Genomic DNA, 22,457 nt, shown 5'->3' with positions numbered 1-22,457 from the left:
GACAGGACTCACAGGGGGGACAGGGGGGGGTGATGTGCAACACAGCAATGTACTTGAATAAACTGATAAACTGAAGGCCAACTCCTGCTTATGTTCCCCCCGCCCCTCAACACAACTATCTCTTAATCCAAAATGTAAGAAAGTCTCCTAAATGATGAGGAAAAGACTCTTATCACATGTCATATCACGTTGGCATTGAAATGGAACCAGAGTAACAGGTTTGTCTTGACAACATGTGGGTTTGGGTGCTGTGTTTACTGCATATCAGTTTTCCTGTTTTTCTAAACATGAGAAATGAAATTAAAAAGTCTCTCTCTCTCTCTCTCTCTCTCTGTCTGTCTCTCTCTCTCTCTCTCTCTTTCTCTCTTTGGTGTCTATGGTGCCTTTACAGGACAAGGTCAAAGGAATGTAATCACCCCCTTTAGTGCTTTATTATAGCAGTTGATTTGAGTATATTATCAAACCACTTTGCACTTTAGTCACAGTTGTCACAACTGTGCAATTCAGTTCAGTTCAAAATTCAGCCTTGGTAAAGTAAACCAGTGCAGTACTTGAGCAAATAAACAGAACTTCTCCCCTCTGATGTAACATTGTATCATTCTGACCATGTGTTGATGGTCTCACACTCTTCCACTGATCTACAGGTGGCTGAAGTGCACAAAGAAATGCAGCAATGCACCAACAAAGGCAGAGAAGAAGATGACTGCAGACCTGAGGAACACCCTCCCTACCAACCCCACCCATCCACTCTGCCTCACCACAGCACATCACATATAAAACAATATAGCACAATGGAAAACATTTTTATAAACATTTCGGTAGCCAAAGTTACTCACTGAATATACAGCATTAAAACGTGTCAATAACAATATTATAGGATTATAAAATGTACCACAAAGCAAAACATTTTCTAAACATATCTGTAGACAAAGTTACTCCCTGAATATACAACATTAAAAAATATCAATAACAATATGATAGGATAATAGAAATGTGGCACAATCCAAAATGTTTTTATAAACAATTCTGTAGCCAAAGCTACTCCCTGAATATACAAGATTAAAATGTATCAATAACAATATTATAGGAAGTTAAACATAAGAAAAAGCTGCACTCATCTCATTGAATGGGGAGGCAGCTGAACAGTTAAGATCAGCTGTCCTGCAATAGAAACACATGCTGACTCATCAGTATACAGAAACAATGACTGAATGTGATTTCATAAACTACACTACATTCACTAGTTCAACTAAAAATAAAAATGAATTAAAAGATCCAAACAATACAAGTTGAACTCTTATCTTTCATCAACTGTCCACAGTTAATATCAGCACTGTGTGATTACATATTTATACTTGTAGTAAAAAAAAGAAAAAAATACAAAATAAAGAACAGTCCTTCCTTTGAAGAAAATGAAGATTTAAATTTTAAATTCTCCGATAAAAAATATAGATACAGTTGATGTACTAGTTGTAGGACATATTTACAGATTCATACATGTATAAAAAAGAAAGGGTTGCGTCTATCAGAAAACAAAAACAACTGTGTCAAATACATACAGATTATGATCAAATACAATATAAAAAACCCAAATCTGCTATAAAATTATAAAAACAAAACAGCACAAGTTATTGTGGTATCATAGAAAAACATGAAATATACATATTTTATGAAATCATGCTGTTGAGTCAGTGTAAGCGTTCTGATCTATGGCTTGTAGAAATCAAGTCTCTTCACATGGATAAAGGAGATCAGCTATGTGGCACCTCGCACTGAAATCTTGTCTGCATCTGTCACTGCGTTGTGAAGCCTGTAGTGTTGCAGGAGCTTTCTCCAAGCTCCACTGCAGTTGAGCAACTCTTGGTTCCCTTTGAAAACACAGACATATTTGAGTTATGAAGCAACACAGGAACAGCAATCAGAATACAGCATCTCTTAATACTGCTTGTTTTATTATTACTATATTGTAAGTATTAGATATGGAGATCTGTGTTCCCCAGATCCCTCATACACGACAAGACGATAAGTTGATGCATTATTTAACCTCTTCAGGTCATTTGATCACTCAGCCTTCAGACTGGACCATAGGTAGAAAAAAATAGATCTCACCAATGATGCACAGTCCTTCCTTGGCCCTGGTGATGCCCACATTGATCTGGTTTGGATCACCTACAAAACCAATATGTTTTAACAGCCAGGGTCTGTTTGGTTCACTCTGAATCTCTTCACTTGGCAAAGAGCACACAGTCGATAGGATGACATAACGCCATTCACTTCCTAGAAGACAAAATGCAAAATGCTTCATGATGAACGTACACTGTACAAGGATTTATTTCTATTTTCTTTGATGCACCGGATCACTGTATTCTTTATTTCCTTACATTAATCAGTGTCAAATACTCTACAGATTAGAATTTTATATTCTAAATGTAAGATCTGGTCATAAATATGTGTGGGGAGTAGTTAGATCCAGCAGTACTGGAACAAACATGAAAATAAAAACATCTATACTTTTCCATTGTGGTGTTGCTACTTTACTTTCAGTGAAGGATTTGTCATTCAGCGGAAGCAGAGAGCTACGCTGTTACCTTGGCTTTTCGTGATTGTGGTAACAGTGATTTGATCCAGTTTCTTCCTCTTCAGCTCATCTCTGATTTCTGACACTTGGGCATTATAGGGCGACAGGATCACAATACTCTGCTGTTCGACTTTGGCATCCACCACCAGCTTTTCAGCTATCTCAACCTGCAAAAGAACCAAATCATTACAATCATGTCAATTACTCGAGGCTAACTTTTACCCCTATATTTTGAAGAATGAAGAATATCACAAACATGAACTCTCAGAGGAAACAGATCATTACATTGGATGGCACAGCCAAAACTAATGAACTGAATGATTTTTTTGACTTCTCCAAACAGGGAGCAGAGGCCATAGAGACTATTTTTTTACACTAATGTTATTTGATCCTACAAAAAGTTAGGAATGTCAACCCTATGATGTTGTGTCACTGTTGTATTTTTGGTCCTGTCACTGTGTTTCTCATGTCTGTTGTTTATTAGAGTCTGTCTGTCATGTATGTTGTTTATTAGAGTCTGTCTCTCATGTATGTTGTTTATTAGAGCCCAACTGATTTATGAGTTGGCTGATATTATCGGCTGATATGAGCCTTTCACAGATATATCGGTATCGGTGTACATGTTTTCCGATATAAAAACTTTTTTACAGAACATATAATGAAGAAAATGATGCTTGGAGTGATCTATAAATGGTGTCATTACACAGTTTGTCCAGCAGAGTGTACTTCAACTCCACTGCTCACAATACTGTCTGTAGCATGATGGGTAGATAGTACCAGAGCTAACTGCAGTGTGGAGTCAACAGTCTCCATAGTAAGTTACCAATAGTTTGTGAAATACATAGTGAGAAGTTAATAAACCACTATCCCTTCATTTACCCTGTTCAGTATATAACTAATATAACATTAAGTCCGTCCCTGACAACATGTCACACCTGCTTTTCACATGTTAGCTACATTAGCAGAGCTACAGTTTGTCAGTACAGACAGTAATGTAGCAGACTTAAACGTTAGCATCAGAGCATCTTTCTGCAGTTCAGCAGACTGAGTCTGTACACATCCCTATTAGCCTAACATAGACTACACACCTGGGGTTTGTTGGTAAATCGCTTCATTATTACAAGGAAGCAATTGATAGTAATTAATCACAGCAGAATTGTACAATAATTAGTTAATTGGTTTTGTGATGTTACTTCCTACAAATACCTTGTTTGGTATAATATTGGTATAATATTGTTTGGTATAATATTGGTATAATATTGTGTGGTATAATATTTAATATTGTGAGGGGATATCAGGACAATCCTGTTAGTGACTGTGTGCGACTGGGTGGTGGGCCTATTAAGGAGAAAGTCCAGGGCTGCTGCTGCTTTTCATCTCTACACTCAGCAGCAGTTACTGTTTGTGACCACTAATGTTATACATGAACAGTGAAATATTGATAAAAGTGACATTTTTTATACGCCAGAAAAAAGCATTTCTGATTGGAGTTCAATGAACAGAAATACGGTAATTACTAATACTGCATAGTACTAATGTTTATTAAGGTATTTTATTTCTAGAAATAAAGACATTTTCTAGAAATTAAAATAAAATGTATAATGTTTAGTATACTTCATTAAAGTTACTTGTTTTATAAAGCAGCTTTCTGAGTACCTTTGCATAGTCATATCAGTGAACAATCGTGAGTAATCCACATAAAAAAGGTAATCATTCCAGTTTTAAAAAATCACTATGTCGGCTACCATATTGGTTATCAGTTCATTTTCCATTCTAAAATCAGTATCGGTATTGGTTTCAAAAATCCCATATCAGTCAGGCTCTATTGTTTATGTGCAGGTGTATTCAGCACAAATTTCCTTTGGGACAATTAAGTTTATCTTATTATTATTGTTTTAAAATCAACAAGGAAAAGCAAGGGTGCTTAATACTGTACCACTTTGTCTCTCTCTTCCAGGTTTGCTTTAGAGTTCTCGTTGCCCTTGGCTGTGTTCACAACCAGACTGATGGTCTTTCCTATGATGTGCCCAAACACGATTGCCATCTTTCTGCCGTCAACAAGTAGGACACTGCTTGGCTGCTCCACACCAGTTTTCAGCTCTCCTTCATAGTATTCATTTGATGGGAACTCACATATGTCCTCATGCTATGAAGACACATGGTTTATGATTATTGTTTATTGCAACAGTTCATATACACATTAGTTATATACAACAAGCTGTATGAGTTAGACACTATACACTATATGTTTATAAATAGTATATATTTCATGTTCTCACCATTCTGTACTGTATGTCCAGCATCACTGCCCTATCATCATGGATTGTATAGTAACGTTCAAACAGAGACTTAGCCATCCCCAGCTTCCTCACACGCTGATTCTTCACAATTGGTCGTAACTGTTTGTGGTCACCAATCAAAACAATCTGAAAGTCACATTGTAAGACAATTGAGTGAAATCAAGAGTTGTCTGCTGTCAATAAAATTTAGCAAAGGGTTGGTCAAATTGACAAAAGCAGCTTTTAAGTCCATTTATATATCATTAGCACAAAGACATATGAAGGACAGAGTTGAAGGAGATCAGGAGCATGATGCTGATCATTAAATAAAAAGCACACCTTTTCTGGATTGTTGCAGACTAATGGAATCATGGCCTGGGGTTCAGTGGCCATTGCACATTCATCAATGAGGATCTGACGTGCAGTGACGGTCTTAGTCAAGCTCGGGGTGGAAGACTGTGTACATGTGCACAGTATGATGTCATGCCGTTCAAGTTCATGTGTCCGAGCATCTCTGAGAAGCTTTTTGTATCTATGAGGAAAAACAATCAGTTAGTGTTACAAATAAAATTCTTCAAAATCAAGCTGACCTGGTCTTTTTGCCTTTTTACTCTTTTCTGATCTCACTTACTCCTTTTTTCTATTTTAAAAAGAAGTTTATACCGTGAACAGAGTGTTTAAAAAAGACTAGGGATTATTTCTACATGTGGAATCTCATTATCTGACACTTATTGACAGTCAATTTAATTCAAATATCCGACATTATAACATGGCCCAGGTCTTTGCTCCCATTAACAAATTGCAATGCTTAAAGCTCCTGTTGATACAAATAAAACACTTCCTAATTATCTTTCACAATTAATACATTTTAGTCTGGAGGTAATGACAGCCTTTACTGTGAAACACCCAGAGTAAATGCAGAAATTTTAACTAATGAAAGCTTGACTCGTCACACAGTAAAGCTAATTTAACAAATAGATGTAATCTAATAAATAGATTTAGACATTTCTCGAAAGCACATTGTCAAGAAGGTTTTAGGTTTTATATTGATATTAGATCTCTGAAAATGCGTGGTGATGAAGAGCATGTCATCAAATGAGGACTGTAAACAACTAATTGTCTATTGGAGTAAAAAAAACTCCATCACAAAAGGAAGTAAAGATAAATTCATACACAGGTTACATGGTTTAATAGGAAAGAAGCTTCATACAGTTTAACTGAGGAGACATGACAGTGGAGCTTGAACCTGTGAGTTATGGTCTAACTAGTCTCCGTCCACTTATTCAACGTGCTTAAATATGGGTAATATTTCAGAAAAACGCTGTGTCAGCTTCTATTTTTGCCGGACGTGGGAGCACGGCGCATCAAATCTGCACAGAGCAGATCGTGCGGGACAGGAAATCGTGTACAAAATACAAAATAACACACCGGGTTAATTTTCAAAATAGAATACACCGTGTTTACGGCGGATCATATTTCCTTCACTACAGGTCTGAAGTACAGGTCCGAGGTTTAGATATAAAGTTTATTGTGACTTTGCTACTACTGTGTGGGTTAACATAATAATAATAATAATAATAATAATAATAATAATAACAGTAATTTCAGCATTCTGGGGATATAAGCTGTATTATTACTCATGTTGACAATCATTTGTTGACACAAAATAAATGGCAATTTCATATCACTTTCACCTACAGGACACGTTAGCTAAGTAGTTAGCTTTCTATTAGCACTTTATTTTTTAATTTTACATTAATTTCCATATTGTGTAAAGGACCGGAAAAAAAAAAATATGGCAGGCATATGCTGCCCTTTTCTGACTTTGAGCCCCTGCCTCACTATAATCATTTGCACGTCCCTGCTTCTAGGTAACCTAGGCCTATGAATTTGGACTGAAAGGGAGAAGATTTGTCACAGTGGAAGAAATCCAAGAAGAGATGCACAAGGGTTCTGACACTAGTGACAAAAGGAAACATTGCCAGGCACGGGAGAAGAACTGGGACAAGTGTATTACATCTCAAGGAGAATACTTTATATTGGATACGAAAGGTACTATGAAAAGGTTTAAATAACAGAAATTCCGAGTCTTCACTTGTGTTCTGGTGGGTGTTACTCACTAATTATTTCCATGCATGTGTTCTTTTTAACTTACTCTTTCACCTCTTGAGCTGTCAGTTGTTGTCCTTTGTTCTCAAAGGCAAGTTCAATGCGTTTGTCAAAATCTCTTATTGGACTTGAATAAGGGTTTTCTTTTTGCCGCATTCGGTGATGAAGAGTGATACTCCTGAAAGACATGTAAAATATGCCAGTGTAAATTAATAAGAAATCAAACATTTAAAACTGTGTCATTAACTGGTGTGATTATAATACCGAAGTTCTGGTTTGGCACGTTCCTGGCGGAATGTCCTACAGTAAAATTGAAGGTTGAAGTTTGGATAAGGGTAGTCCAGCATCTCCACTTGTTGGCTGTAGACTCTGAGGGGTTTCAGTCTGTCCCCAAACCTCAACAGGTACTCTGTATTATAGCAGCAAAAGACACACACACAACAAAAAACAACATGGATTATAGTAACAGAAAGGAAGTAAAACTTCACCAGAGAACACGAGCTATATAGTAGCTTGCCTGCAACAACATCAACAGACTTGTTGGACGGCCCACAGTAGAGAATGACTTGTTTCTTGTTCTCATCCTTTGGGTCAACACATTTTCTTGGGTTCTTAGAGTTCAGCTCGATGAACCAGTACGCTATGTAGACACCTACTACTGTCTTCCCAGTTCCTAAGAGACAAGTGGGGAAAAAGTCTTAATCCATAGCAGAAATTATGAAGCATTAAGGTGAATACCATTTCTAGTTCATACCAGGTGGTCCCTGTATTACTGTGAATGTATCATTTAGAGCTTGGTCCACAGCTTTGTTCTGACTCTGGTTAAGCTCTGGCAGTCTGTATGGTAGCTGTTTCCTCATGATGGTCGTCTTTATTTTTACTGCATAGACAAAATGAGAGGTTTTATGTTGTTTTGTTTTGTAAATGGATACTAATAGTAAACCGCTGGGCAAATATTCATTGTCTAATGGACATACCTTTTGGAATGGGTTTCCCAAGTGCTATACTCTTGATAAGATCACATGCAGACTGAATGCTGACCACAGCATTTTCTTTCCGTCTGCAAAAAAATTAAGTATAATTTAATCCAACATCACATTAAACAATAAGCAGTGTTACATGTATTAAGTAATGGTGAGCTACACTGGAACTTACATGTCAGGCAGGAGCTTTGGGATTATTTCAACTGTAAAACATGTGTTTTCCTGAAACACACAGTCAGGAATGTTCTCCATTGGCAGGTGATGGACATAGAACTTCACTGTACTTCCATCATTTGAAGAGTGTTCACCTTCTTCTACTGTGTAGGTGACAGCATGCGCCACCCATGTGAACTCTTTTGGGTCCACTTGTGCAGAATGTTCCAGATTTGAAGTCAACTTCAAACCTCTTTTTCGAATGCACAGTAAGCACTTTGAAAGGTTGCATCCAATGGCCCATTCATTGATCCATTCCAGAGGTAAGAAGAAGCTTCCTGTCAGTGTACGTTCCTGCTCCTTTTTAAAGTTTACTGTCAGGTTCTCAATGATAATGCTGTCACTTTCACTCACTGCAGTGGCGACAGATTCCATCTCACACAATGGTTTCCAGATCTGGACATACTCTTCCGTATCACTATAATAAACCCTTGATGGATTATCTGCACATCTGGAGAAGCATGTGATAGGGCTGTGGACATGTTCCACACAAACTTCAAACTTTGGCCTAATGTGAAGCAACTGAACAGCAGGCATGTGATAACCTCTTATAAATTCTGAGGTCATTTGGATCTTAAGGGTGTCCCCTGGCTTTAACTGCAGGTCAAAGTCGACAAAGTGATCTTCCTTCGAGGTATGTGTGCTAGTCTCGGCTTGATGCACGTGAAAAGATTCTGGCAGACTCTTTTCTTTTTCTGGTTGCTTTGTTTCAGCATTGATTATGAGTAACTTTGCATGATCCCAATTTTCTTCAGCAATTGCATCAACAATGTCTTTCCATATTGTCAGTGGAAGCTCAACATATGGAGCACAGTCTGAAAGCATTTTCATGTCCTGGTACATTTGCATGGTGTCAGCTGCATAGATCCGCCTTTTCCACTTAAGAGTGATGGAGTGATTTTCTTCATCAAAAAATGGCTCGTCGTCCAACTGTAAATCTTTGTACATGATTGATAAACTCTCTGCAAATATGTTTGTGTTAAAAGGAAATGACACTGCAAAACTTGTTCTTTTAGGATCTGCACTAACAACAAATGCTAGCTTTGTGGCACTTTGTTTTTTCATGCTCACGGCATAGAAGATTTTCTCAGCCTTTTGTTCATACTCTTTAGCATCCTTGAAGTTGTTCTCAAATTGATTGCACATAGTTGTAATCTCTGTTTGAGTGTACTGGACATTCCTGTCACATATGATGGAGTGCAAAAGTCTTTGCAAGACGATGTCCATGTATCGGCGTATTGGTGAGGATGCATGTGTGTAATACCTTACGTTCAGAGAGTAGTGCCCAACTTCTGCCTCAGGGGAGGAGTAACAGATGACATAAGCTTTACCAAAGCACTTTTTGAACTGATTAATGACTGGCTGGAGCAGAGGGTGGATGTCATCTGTTGCAACGAGATCCACCATTTGGTCTATATCATCTATTCTGGCAGCTGACTGGATATCGTCCCACACTTCTGTGAGTATGTGGAAGTTTCCACAGTTTGAGACAAGTTCATCATGGGTAACGTTGTGCCGAACATGTAAAGACAGTGGTATGAGTTCTCCATATTTCTTCTTGAAATTTTTTACTTTTTCAGGATCTGGTCCTGCCTGACAGCGAAGGGGTGTGCAATCCCTTGCTTTTTCTGAACCAATCAAAGTCTCAGATGCATGTTTGTTGAATAACACACTTAGCTCTTCAATCATCAGATGGGCTTTGCGCTTCCCGGGCAATCTGTGATCATCAGGTTGAGCATAAGCCCAGTCCTGAAGCCTTCTCTTCCTTTGTTCTTTTGCAAAACAATAAGCCACAGCAACACAATTTTCTACTGAATCAAATTCAGGTCTCTGTCCATATCTTTCAGAGATCATGATCTCTGCATCTTCATAAGACAAACAGCTGTTAGACTTGATCAGTGACAGCTGGAATTCAGGTTTTCCAATGACTTCATGTGTTTTCTTGTTTACTTTGAACATCAATGAAACCACCCTACGATCTTGATCTTCCAGAAGACTAAAGCGTCCAGTGCTCAAGTCTTTGGGAAACATATGAATGGGTTCTTCCCTGCTGCGGTAATATGTTGCACCACGTTGTTTTGCATCCTCATCTAATTTACTTCCTCGACTCACAAAGCTTGCCACATCTGCAATATGGATTCCCAGCTCATATTGGTCTCCAACATCCCTGACACTGATGGCATCATCCAAGTCTGTTGCATTTTCTGGATCCACTGTGAAAGTCATTACCTCACGTATATCCTGTCTGTGTGTGCTGTCTTCATCTGCCATATTGTCAGTTTTGTGTGAGTTACATGGAGTGGGCACAACTTTGAATTCTTCATCCAGGACAATTAGTCCATCCAAAGATTTTCCAGTTGGAAGAATTCTTGTCACGTTCCCCAATGGATATGAATAATTTTCTCTCCAGTTAATCACTTGCACCATAAACACATTGTTCTGTTCCAGTTGTTCACCAAGGCATGTATAGGTTACAGTTGTCCAATGTCCATTGATTAGCTTTTTTATTGGGAGCCAGTTAGGTTTTTCCTTTCTGATCAGTATGCGTATTTTGGGTGCAGTTTTTGTAATAGGAATCATCAATCTTTTGACAAATTTGTCACCAGGATTCTGTCTTGGTTTGCTGTAATCTTCATCCTCAAGCACACACACTAGTTTACGGGCTGATCCATCTTTCTTGGTGATGCTGAACACTGTTGATCCTTGTAAAAGCACTTCATCGCCAGAGAAGGCCTTGCCCAGGTTTGCCCTTCCATTTATGCTTATATGTCTGGTGGGGCTATTATATGGTATGACATAACCTGTGTTATGGGACTCCATGACCAACTTTCCATGCTTGTACATCTCTGGTTGTTTTTTACATAACTCTAAAACATCTGTAAGATCATCAGTGGTATTGTATGATGAGCTTGACTTGTGGTGATTGAAGCCATCCGAACAGTCTTCATCTGAACTATATTCTGTTTCTAGCTGTTCATATTCATCTTTCAGTTCTTGAAGAATTGAATCACTGAGAATGCTGCTCTCATCCACATTTTCAGGATTTCGAAATCTTGCCATTTCCATGACATCTTTTTCGAAGAAGTCTTCGGTGAAATGCTGTGGTGCAACACCAGTGTTGTTGATGCAGTGTTCTATGTAGATCTTCCAGATTCCTGGGCATTTCCCAAAGCAGCAGAGGGCCGCAGCATCTCCAATCACAACCACTTGGGACTGAGCCCTCGTCATTGCTGTGTTTAACACACGAGCATCATTGAACAGCTCCAGACCAGGCAGATGTGATGTTCTTAGGCTATCACGTGTTTGCACAGCTGTCATTATGACTGCCCTAAACTGTTTGCCTGTCGACACAACACAGAACTTACAGTGAGAACATTCCCATGTTCAAAAAGGGCAATAACATATATGAAATGCGACATCAATTTAATGTTTGAATAGACAGACAGGTGTTCAGTTTGAGTCTAGTCATCCTTTATGTTTAACATACTGGGATAAAAATACTGGATTTCTTAAAGCTAAATCAAAATTACCTTGCACATTCGAAAGATTCTCCACATGGATATCTGCAAGGCCTTTTCTCTCAAGTGCTGTCCGAATTAGTCGAACCTAAGGAACAATTAAGATAATTAAAATATTAGTCTACAACTCTGACCAAACCCTCTATCATTGAAGTAATTAATTAATTAGTTTTAATTTACCTGGCATCCCTCTGATAGGACACATATTGAGCGTTGGTCCTTGGGTCCCCATGTTGATGGCCAGTGTTTGAGAATTTCGTTCACTGCTTCATTCACTGTGGCAACCTCTTCTTTGTTATACCAAGACATAGACACTGTGTCCAAGAGACACTCTCCCCTAACATGGTAGAATTTGATGGCAGGGCCATTGTCAGGAGGTGGAATATTTCCAGTAGCTTTGATAATATCATTCTTACCGACGTAGAAATGGGTGGATACAAACTCCACAATTTCTTTGGTTGAACGGTAGTTTTCACTGAAAATGATTCTACTTTTTTGGGCAGCATCACACTTTTGGTCTTGATAGTAGTGGAACAAGCGATTAAGGAGTGTGTGATTTGAACGGTGATGATCATCCACTGAGAAAAGTTTTGGCCCCATTTGCATATGATCTCCTGCTAACACAACTCTTGTGTTTGGCCCAACTAAACCAAGGGGAATCAAGGCTTCACATTCCAGCATCTGAGAGGCTTCATCAATTAGAATGTGTGTGAAGTATCCCTCTGGGAGCTTAAGGTCATGAAAATGCATTGCCATTATTGCTGTTGTTATGACTATTTTGTGGCAATCTAGAATAGCTTTGGTTGATGGTAGAAACTGTCTGTCTTCTGAAAGAAAGCAGTACTTCAAAGTAATCTCATCTGTGGCATACAAAGCACTTTTGGTGTTTGCTTTTATCCGTATCGGCTTCATCCCAGCATTTTTTTTGTCAATGAATGGATGGAAGTGCTCTTTGACATACAGACCTGCAGAACTGAAAGGAAAAAAAATGAGCATACAAGATTTTATTATATACCCATATAAAGCAATAAATAAATATTTCAATACATTTTCAATGGTAATTATTACCTGTTGGTGTGGGTGCAAATTAGCACTTTGTTGTCAGGCTCTTTAGAAAGTTCTCTGGCTGCTGTAGCAAGGGTGAATGTTTTCCCAGTTCCAAATGGTCCATAGATGAGGAGTGGTGCCACGTTTTTTTGGACACTGGAAAACCCAGTGATAAAGTCAAATGCTGACTTTTGCTTTACATTCAGGTTCTCATAGTGCATGTGTTTTGCAGGAACACTGCATTTTTTAAGGTCTGGTAGCACTCTTTTTGTATCAGGAAGGAGGTCTACAGCCTTGTGCATGGTGCAGAAGCTGTCACGGTCAAGCTGAAACTGCACTTCCATTTGATATGATTCATTTTTTTTCAGCATAAGATCTGAGCAACATCTTTTACGGAGTTCCAAATACATTTCGTTTTCACTTTTTGTGTTTTGCAGGATGTTGGCCTCATAGACCTTGGAGTTTCTGCCACTTGAACATAAAGATGCTATCAGGCCAGACTTGATGCTTCGTTTCAGTACCTGTCCCTCAGGGGTGTCAGGTGTGAGACAACAGGGAGTTGAGACAGAACAGAACAGTTCTCCTGGAGGAGCAATCATCATGCCAAACTCTGGACTGCTCAATATATCCAGTGTTGTAATTTCTCCACAAACATTTAGCCTAAATAAGAAAAAAACATTGATTTGCATATATGTGCTAATTCCAAACATCATAAAATGAATAATGCACAGATACAGAACAGCATATTACCTTGAAACAACCTGATCTTCTGCCAGTTCCTCTGTGTATAGGAAGTGGTGCATGCTTTCTTTGTAGTTTTCATGATTCAGATGTGTTTGGCTGTTATAGGAGGACTTAAACAGAAAGTTAATCTGAGGAGGCTTGTACTCCTTTAACAGCTCCTCCTGTTCTTCTTTCCTGGTGGAACATGGGATGATAACCCTGTTCCCTCGATTCCAACGCTCAACACACTGAAAGGTGACTCCAGGGGTCATAGTTGGTGGTTCAATGTCATCCAATGATGGCTGGCCCACTCTTACTCTGAGTTTTCTCAATAGCACTGGTCTCATGTCAAAATCTAGCACTAACCACTGTTCATACAGACCTGGGTTGGTGCATGTGAAAGACACAATGATGTCATAGGTCATGTCATCACGGAGAAAGTGTTCACCTGGGGAGTGACTGCAGGGCGCTAAACTGAGGTCATCCAATGTAAATAATGCTCCTGGTTCTTGCTTCAACAGCGCCACATGCACAAGCTGTCTCTGTACAAACACACAAGTAATAATAATTAAGCATACTATGATGAGGACATTAAAGATAAAGTTATTTGAAGACTGATTTGAAGACAGTGTGAATAACACATTTAGCGCTTTTCCACTATACAGTTCTGGCACATCTCGACTCGACTCTGCGTTTCCACTAGGGATAGTACCTGGTACTTGGTACTTTTTTAGTACCTGCTCTGCTGAGGTTCCAAGCAAGTCAAGCCCATACTAAGAAGCACATCATGTGTACTGTGTGGATACTCTAATCTGTTAACATGAGCGCCAAAGTAAAAACCATGGTCCACAATGCACATGCACTTCTGACATTTCCTGTGTGTCCAGGCACTTACAAAAACAAAATCTAAAAATCTTACCTCTGTTTCAACTTGAAAGTTCCACTGAAGTGTTGCATTGATGTGTTCACACTCCAAAGTTAAATCTTTATCACAAGAGATGCTGACATCATCAACTTGAACTGACATCTGTTGAAAATATGAAATAGTAAAATTGTTTGCATTAGTAGGAACTGAAGAGTAAATTGATTGAACTCTCAATACCTATATTATTAGTAATAGTAATAGTATTGGTAATTGTAGTAATAGTAACTAGTGTTAACTGCCTTTGTTACCTGAACCTAAACAAAATATTTGAGCCTCATACTCACAATGTACACTTCATTGCTGCTGGTTTTGTATTCTTCCAAAAGCCTGTCATTATAGCTCATGTAACCTTGGGCTTCAATGTTATGTCCGATCTCCTCTTCCTCTTCAGCACGCATCACCCACTCCTTCAGTTCTTCCATAGAATGAGCTTTTGGACAGTTGTTGTCATACTCACATGTTTGTGGTCTAAGATGAAAAAGGAATTTCGGTACAAAACAAACATTGGAATAGTAACAAACAATAACAGTTTTCAGAGGTGTTCTGCATTACATACACAAGACTAGTAAATGACTATGTTGTGTGAAAGTGGGATACAACATTACTCTTTAAAGGATAAGTCTGGAAATGCTTTCCCCTTTTTAACAGCAAATCACACAAAAACACCAAAATAATGACCTCATTAACAACCACTATGTATGTGTGATGTTATTCAAGAAGGGCATCTTAACAATAACAACAATACTGAATATCCTGCTTTCAATAGATCAAACCACAGGAAAATGGAAGGTCCCATAAAACCGTATGCAATTGTGCAAATGGATGACCAACTGGGTAAAGCTCTTCGTTTTTTGGTATTACACCACATAATATTATAAACGTCCATAGCCATGGCAAAAAACCTATAGTACCTCTACAGTACAGTGGTAAATCATGTAAAGGGGAACAGTGTTGATTACCTGTCACACAGCCAAAACTCAGCTCTGTGATTGTGTGGAGGTTGCCGACATTCCCACGTGACGGTGGTGTCATCAGTGAGTAACTTGGCATGCTCCAAAGAGGAGCAGTGCTTGAAGAAGTTCTCTGGGGAGGAAAGTTCTAGCAGGCACACTTTGCAGTACATGGTAATCTGTCTGGACTGTTTCTGCTCCTGCTGGCTCAAATGAAGGAGATGAGGTCGGACCAAGAGCCCACTCTGTTCCGCTTTCCACACCACCATCTCCACCTCGCTCTGGGCAGAGGTACAATGGCCAGCCTGATGCCAGCAGAGCTTTTGCCTGACATGACTGCAGTACTTAAACTGACAGTTTTGGGGAAGTGAGCGCACCTGACTATAGATGTCATTCCTATAATTCTCTGATAAGTGATAAACTAAGATTGGGTTCCAGGTGTGTGCTTCGTCTGCCGAGCAAGTGGCGTTCCACCTTTTGACTGTTAATTTTTGTGGACGATCATGAAAGCAGTCTTTACAGAGCTCAATGAATTCCCCTGACAACTTTTGGAGTATGCTTTCAGCTGCACTGTCAGGTGTTATCGAAATATGCTCAGATTCAGCTACATGTCTGATTAACTCATCTTTATCTATTTTTTTTCCTTTAACATAGTTCCATACAGTGGCCTCTTCACAGCTTCTGGCAAAAGTGCAGCTCTCTCCATGTTGTGTACATCCAGAGCCCTCAACATAGAAGTCACAAGCTTTATAAAAGACATTTTGATCAAAGTCTCCACATTTAGGCGGCTCAGAGACAGGTCTCCATTGGTTAGAGGTTTTGGCTTTGACTAAAAGCTGATTTCTAGTGCACTTGTGAATAACTGACTCAACAGTGTATGTTATTTCATTCTCCTTAACAGAGCATAGATCACACACAGCCTTCAAATCTAAATCCAAAAGGTCACCAAGACGTTTAGATGTGTTACTCTGATCAGATCCTCTCTCAGACTGAGTTATAACATAGCAGAGATGGTCGTGGTCTAATCCTTGATTCTTTTCAAAGTTCCACACTGCCACTTCTTCTTCACTTCTAGCAAAGGTGCATCGGTTTTGGTGCCTTGTGCAGCCAGAGCCCTCTTCAAAGAACCAACATGTCATATACTGACTAGGGTTTGGAAACTTGGGACGTCTAGAAACTGGCCTCCATTTGCTGCCACCTTTGGCTCTACAGAGCAGGAGGTCATGTGAACACTGGTGTTGGACTGATTTTAAGGAATATGTAATTTCTTTCTTTCTGACAGAGCACTGAGTGCATACAAGTTTGAGGTCATATGTTGATGACAGCAGAGCCAGTTTGGACCCCCCAGATGACATTGTGACACATGCATAATGCTGAGGTCAGCACTTGAATGCAGGATATTCAAGTATGGCCCTGCAGGTTGCAGGAATGTGGACTCAGAGCTTCTGTTGTACGTTTCGTGGTGACAGTCAAAATAGACTAAGATTAGTCATACGTTAAAGAATCTCTGGGTGTATAAAAAACTGAGGGCAAAAATCTGAGAAACATCCAGAACGTGTCTAAAAGAGAAAACAACAGAGAAAAAAGTAGAATCAGAATTGTGCTTAAGAATGCTCTTTAATTCAGACCACAGAGGGTCACTTTTTAGGCAAATACTTTTATTTATTTGCATAATAGCTTGAGTATCAAAGTGTATGTATGCCAGGAATGACACAACGCATGCCTGTTGCTATGATGACTCCTCAATATGATGTTTCAGAAATGTGGCCTTGGCATATAGTAGGTTTCCTGCAGGGTTCATCAACCTGAATCTAAAACTTTCAAGTCCTATTTAATACCACATAGAATGCACAAAATATTAAATTATGATAATAAAAAAAAACAGTAGGCACACTATGGCCTAAATTATTTCAATTTCACTACTCTCTGGTGAAATACAACAAAATCCCTATTGATATCATTGATGATGTCTCTATAATGATATAGCTACTAAGAAATTATATTTGATCAGGATATGGCCTTTAACTCCCACATTAAACAGATTTCAATGACTATCGTTCTCCACTTTCATATCAAAAATCAGACACATTATTTTGACGTTGTCATGTCCATTGAGTTGAATAGAAAGGGCGCCTTTTGTTTTATTAACTACAGATTAAAAGAAGTGTTGTTATTTCACAGTAAGTCTGATGATATGAATGATAGGGTGAGGATTAGGGTTAGGGTCATACCTGAGTTCATCCTAGAAATCCTAAATGACAACAGAATTTATTTGATGCTGAAACTGTCTGCTGCTTGGAGCTTCCATCTTATATCCACTAGATGGCGGCCTTGTGCATTAACAGATAGCATTAATAGACTGAAAATGAAGTCAGTGGAACAAATGGCTCAAATGTACGGTGGCCCTGAAGGGCAAACGACACCAACAAAAAGGAAAACACAACGACATTAACAAAAACACAACGACAAAAAGGAAAACACAACGACAAAAAGGAAAACACAACGATAAAAAGGAAAACACAACGACATTAACAAAAACACAATGACAAAAAGGAAAACACAATGACATTAACAAAAACACGACAAAAAGGAAAACACAACGACATTAACATAAACACAATGACAAAAAGGAAAACACAACGACATTAACAAAAACACAACGACAAAAAGGAAAACACAACGACATTAACAAAAACACGACAAAAAGGAAAACACAACAACATTAACAAAAACACAACGACAAAAAGGAAAACACAACGACATTAACAAAAACACAACGACAAAAAGGAAAACACAACGACAAAAGAAAAAACACAACGACATTAACAAAAACACAATGACAAAACGGAAAACACAACGACAAAAGAAAAAACACAACGACATTAACAAAAACACAACAACAAAACGGAAAACACAACGACAAAAAGGAAAACACAACGACAAAAAGGAAAACACAACAACAAAAGAAAAAACACAACGACATTAACAAAAACACAACGACATTAACAAAAACACAACGACATTAACAAAAACACAACAACAAAACGGAAAACACAACGACAGAAAGAAAAACACAACGACAAAAAGGAAAACACAACGACATTAACAAAAACACAATGACATTAACTCCTAACGGAAAGGGTTGGTACCTGCTATGACAAGGATAATTGCTGATTGGAAAAAGCACGTCCGTCTTTTTAACAGGTGGGAAAGGCTGCTTTACGCCATACCAGGTAGTTTACGACTCGGACGGACTACATTTAGCATCAGAACGTTAATAACGAAGATGTATTGCCCTTATTGTGGCAAAAAGGTCCCTGAAGACCTCGAACGGCCTAACTTTTGCTGTGGCTGTGGCAAACCGTGTCTTCAGAATACGAACACTCATTGTGATGTTGTGAAAGGTGGACAGCATGTCAACAATCACCTCATATGTGTGCCCTGCATCAAAATAATGCTTGATAGCTTCTTCTGTAGTAACCATGTTTGTCGTAAACTATCTGGTATGGCGTAAAGCAGCCTTTCCCACCTGTTAAAAAGACGGACGTGCTTTTGTCCAATCAGCAATTATCCTTGTCATAGCAGGTACCAACCCTTTCCGTTAGGAGTTAATGTCATTGCGTTTTTGTTAATGTCCTTGTGTTTTCCTTTTTGTTGTTGTGTTTTTCTTTTTGTCGTTGTGTTTTTGTTAATGTCGTTGTGTTTTCCTTTTTGTTGGTGTAGTTTGCCCTTCAGGGCTGTACAAATGAGTGGTATTAAAGCAAGGTTTTCTGCTAGAGTTTTAACTGTTTTAAAATAGTCACTCTGTAATTCAGGTGCTATCAAGACAACAATCAAAAAAAAAAGAAAATTGCATTACTGATTGTTGCCCAATTAAAGAAAATCTACATCCAACTGTCCAAGTTTATTTGCAAGTTTAATTGGCCTATTAGGACAATTAATGATAAAATATTAGTACTTATACTACAACTACTAATAATAATAATGAGTAATGTGTTATTGTTGTTGTTTTTGTTGTTGCTGTTGTAATACTCAACAATATTAATAATAATTACCGTTGAAGTGTGGGAGCAGCTCAGCAGTAGTTCCAAGACATTCAACAGGAAGTTGTTTACAGGCTGTAATATCGCAGGTAACTGTGATCCAGTTAATGTTTCGGAGTGAAGGCAAACGGAACCCCTCCCTGCAGCTGGAACGTGTCACCTTTCACGGACCTTCATTTGGAGACTCAGCCTGTGGTGATTACCGGGAGAGCTGGTCTAAGCTTCACATATTTTGCATCAGGTTAAAATGCGCTGTCCTCATATGCCTCCACTCTGTGTCACATCCTGTAGATGCAAAGCAAAACCACTTCCTCTTTTTAACAATAGCTTCCTTGTAATGTGGTATGTTTCTGCACAGTCAAAGCAATTCCTGCACTATAAACCTGTTCCTGTAGCCCAAATATAAACACTAAAAGAGGTTTTCTTCCGTGTAATCATTCCTCCTGTTCATACACACAAGCATGATAATGTGAACTCATAAAACAGGTATAGTAAGTAATACAAGGATTTAATGTGACTTTGCTGAGGTCAGTGTTCAGTCACACAATAATTTTTGCAAAAATGTTTCAGTGTTCATTTGAGCTCTTCATTCTTGTTTAAGACAGACTGAAAGATTGTGAACCTGGGGCCTGTTTCAGGAAGCAGGTTTAACTAAGTCTGAGTTAAAACCTTAACTCTAGGTTGACCAACTCTGAGCTGTCAAACTCAGAGTTTTCGGTTTCAGAACAAGTGTTAACAGTTAGTTCAATCAACTCTGAGTCAAAGTAACTCTGAGTGAAGCTCGTGCATGAGGAGATACCAAGCCCTCATCAATGGAGCACAGATAACATGATTCACCATGACAACAGGAGAAACAAAGCGCTCAGTCCTCCTACTTCTCCCCAAAGGAGTTAGAAATATTAATGAATACATGCAGATGATGAGTATATATTTAAGAAAAGACAGTCAACAGTGAGTATTAATGAAAAAAAGATAAACATTTTGTCTCGAGTGGTCGACTTATTCAACATTTATATTCTGTGTATGTGTGTGTGCGTGGCACATTTAACATTCATGCAGACCCCAACAGGTACAAAACGTAGGCCTACTTGGCAGTAACCTAATATGAAATATAAAAATATAGCTCAAACAAGTAAGGTATTGATTACAAACAATTATGGTGTTGTTTAGCCTGCCCTACCTCATTAAACAGCATTTAAATGCTACATTCAACATCTTATATATATTTCAGTAGTTGATGAAATCTTCTAAGCAAAGAAGAAAGTCAATTTTTCAGCCATCCCAACACTGCCAGTATTTAATATTGTCTATTTGAAAGCAACACCTACATGCCTTTATACATACAACACTACAAAAGTAAACGTTTCAGTGAAATAGTCAAATTTAGTTTTATGTTTGGGCACTTCACCGTAATTTAACAGTAGCTGGTATAGAGAGAGAGAGAAAGTTCCTCACTGGTAGCGAAACAGCGACACTGTCACTATGAAGCATGCACAGTAACCACTTGGCTATCAATCACCTTCAAATATTGCCTTTGTGACAGCCCGACAGACGGTTGCCTTGGAAACATGAACTTGAACAGAGAACTTGTTCTGAACTGAGAGCATGTCCATGTGGTGTCATACAGACAATACGAGGGCTGAGAATATTCTTCAGATAAATTATCAATTGTACAAAAAAATGGAAACACTCAAACAGAACATCATCAGAGAATGATAAAACATTCTAGCAGGGTCTGATCACCCTGACGGAGATTCATGCTTCGTATTTGTGCTTCAATATTAACTGACTCTTTAAGAAAAGGACACACCATGTCTGACAGCTCCTTCAGTCTGCAGGCTTCAACTAAAAAGGAGGAGAAACTCAGGGTTAGTTGAAGAAAACCTGCCAGCGAGCAGGTTAGGTTCACGGAGTATGTTGCCAGAGTAACTGACTCAGAGTTAAGCTGAACTGGCTTTGTGAAACCGAAAAACCAGAGTTTCCCTCATCTCAGGGTTAACTAACTCAGAGTTCTCACTAAACCTGCTTTCTGAAATGGGCCCCTGTACTGCAAGGTCTAGATCACAAAATTGAGATGAAATATGTTTACTCACGTCACGTACTTAACCCCTCATTTTAGCTGCTGGGCTTTCCATTCACAATTTAGAAATGAATTAAACTGTGTTATCTTAAGATAGGTCATCATGTTACTACAGTATGCTTAATTACTGCATTTATTTTATGCTAAAATGTGGAACATTACATGCCATATATTGATTGTTTGTATTAGATACTGCTTTCATGTGCACAATGACACTAATGTCACTGCAAATATTAGAAAACATTAACCAGAAAAACCTGTTCTACTAAACCTGACAATAACATTAAAATTCTACCTCGTAATAGATGATTTTTGCATCTGAGTTCCTCGAGATGTGAATCATTTCGATCCTTTTTGTTGACAAGGTTTCAAGCATTAGAGCCCAGATTGTGCCACCTGTTTACTCTACCAGAGAGGTAAATCAGACTTTTAATTAATTTTATCCAGTATCCCATTCAGAGCTAATGAGGATGATTAATAGCATGAAATCTGCCTCTTCCCCTTTAGATGTTATACCTACAAAACCTTTTTAAAGAGGTTTCTGCCTTTGTATCTTCAGATACTTTAGTCTTTATCTTTGGGGGTTGTTGCTTTAGGTTTTTAAATCGGCAGTTGTGCAACCGTTACTGAAAAAATCCAACCTTGACACCAATGATTTAACAACTAGACCTATATCTAAATTACATTCCCTTGCCAAGGTATTGGAGAAAGTGGCATATTCTCAGCTCATATCATTCCTGAATGATCACTCACTTTTTGAAGTTTCAATCTTACTTCTGTGTTCATCATAGCACAGAAACTACACTATTAAAGGTTGTGAATGATATCAGTATGAACTCAGATGCTGGCTGCTGTACTGTCTTGGTGTTGTTGGATCTCTCTGCTGCATTTGATACTGTCGATTATGCCATACTTACTGACCGTCTTGAAAATTGGGTAGGCGTGACTGAGGTTGCTTTGATTGGTTCAAGTCATACCTAAGTGACAGAAACGTCTCTGTATCTGTTGC

At 38.5% G+C, this 22,457-nt stretch overlaps 1 protein-coding gene across 1 annotated transcript; it reads right to left on the bottom strand.

The window, feature by feature from the left end:
* Window positions 1-1,533: 1,533 nt before the first annotated feature.
* LOC128355172 (helicase with zinc finger domain 2-like) lies at window positions 1,534-19,508 on the bottom strand. Its single transcript, XM_053315412.1, has 20 exons — window positions 19,381-19,508; window positions 15,335-16,884; window positions 14,660-14,843; window positions 14,370-14,477; window positions 13,478-13,992; window positions 12,749-13,387; window positions 11,861-12,653; window positions 11,693-11,768; window positions 8,122-11,503; window positions 7,944-8,026; window positions 7,721-7,846; window positions 7,484-7,639; window positions 7,231-7,375; window positions 7,013-7,144; window positions 5,197-5,389; window positions 4,858-5,004; window positions 4,515-4,724; window positions 2,589-2,745; window positions 2,110-2,277; window positions 1,534-1,868 (listed from the first exon to the last, which is right to left on the bottom strand). Exons 2-20 carry the CDS (start codon window positions 16,678-16,680, stop codon window positions 1,756-1,758), a joined length of 8,673 nt encoding a protein of 2,890 aa, XP_053171387.1. The 5' UTR covers window positions 16,681-16,884; window positions 19,381-19,508; the 3' UTR covers window positions 1,534-1,755.
* Window positions 19,509-22,457: the final 2,949 nt, after the last annotated feature.

The sequence above is a fragment of the Scomber japonicus genome, chromosome 3, assembly GCF_027409825.1.
Source record: "Scomber japonicus isolate fScoJap1 chromosome 3, fScoJap1.pri, whole genome shotgun sequence".
Lineage (NCBI taxonomy): Eukaryota > Metazoa > Chordata > Actinopteri > Scombriformes > Scombridae > Scomber > Scomber japonicus.
Note: the sequence above shows the minus strand (reverse complement) of the source record. Positions and strands in the feature narration are given on the sequence as shown.

Excerpts from the sequence above, each read along its gene's own strand:
- LOC128355172 (XM_053315412.1), bottom strand. The coding sequence starts at position 16,680 with ATGTCATCTGGGGGGTCCAAACTGGCTCTGCTGTCATCAACATATGAC. Across the intron at positions 14,478-14,659 it reads GCAGCAATGAAGTGTACATT|ATGTCAGTTCAAGTTGATGA; the intron begins GTGAGTATGAGG and ends TATTTTCAACAG. Across the intron at positions 4,725-4,857 it reads TGGACATACAGTACAGAATG|CATGAGGACATATGTGAGTT; the intron begins GTGAGAACATGA and ends GTGTCTTCATAG.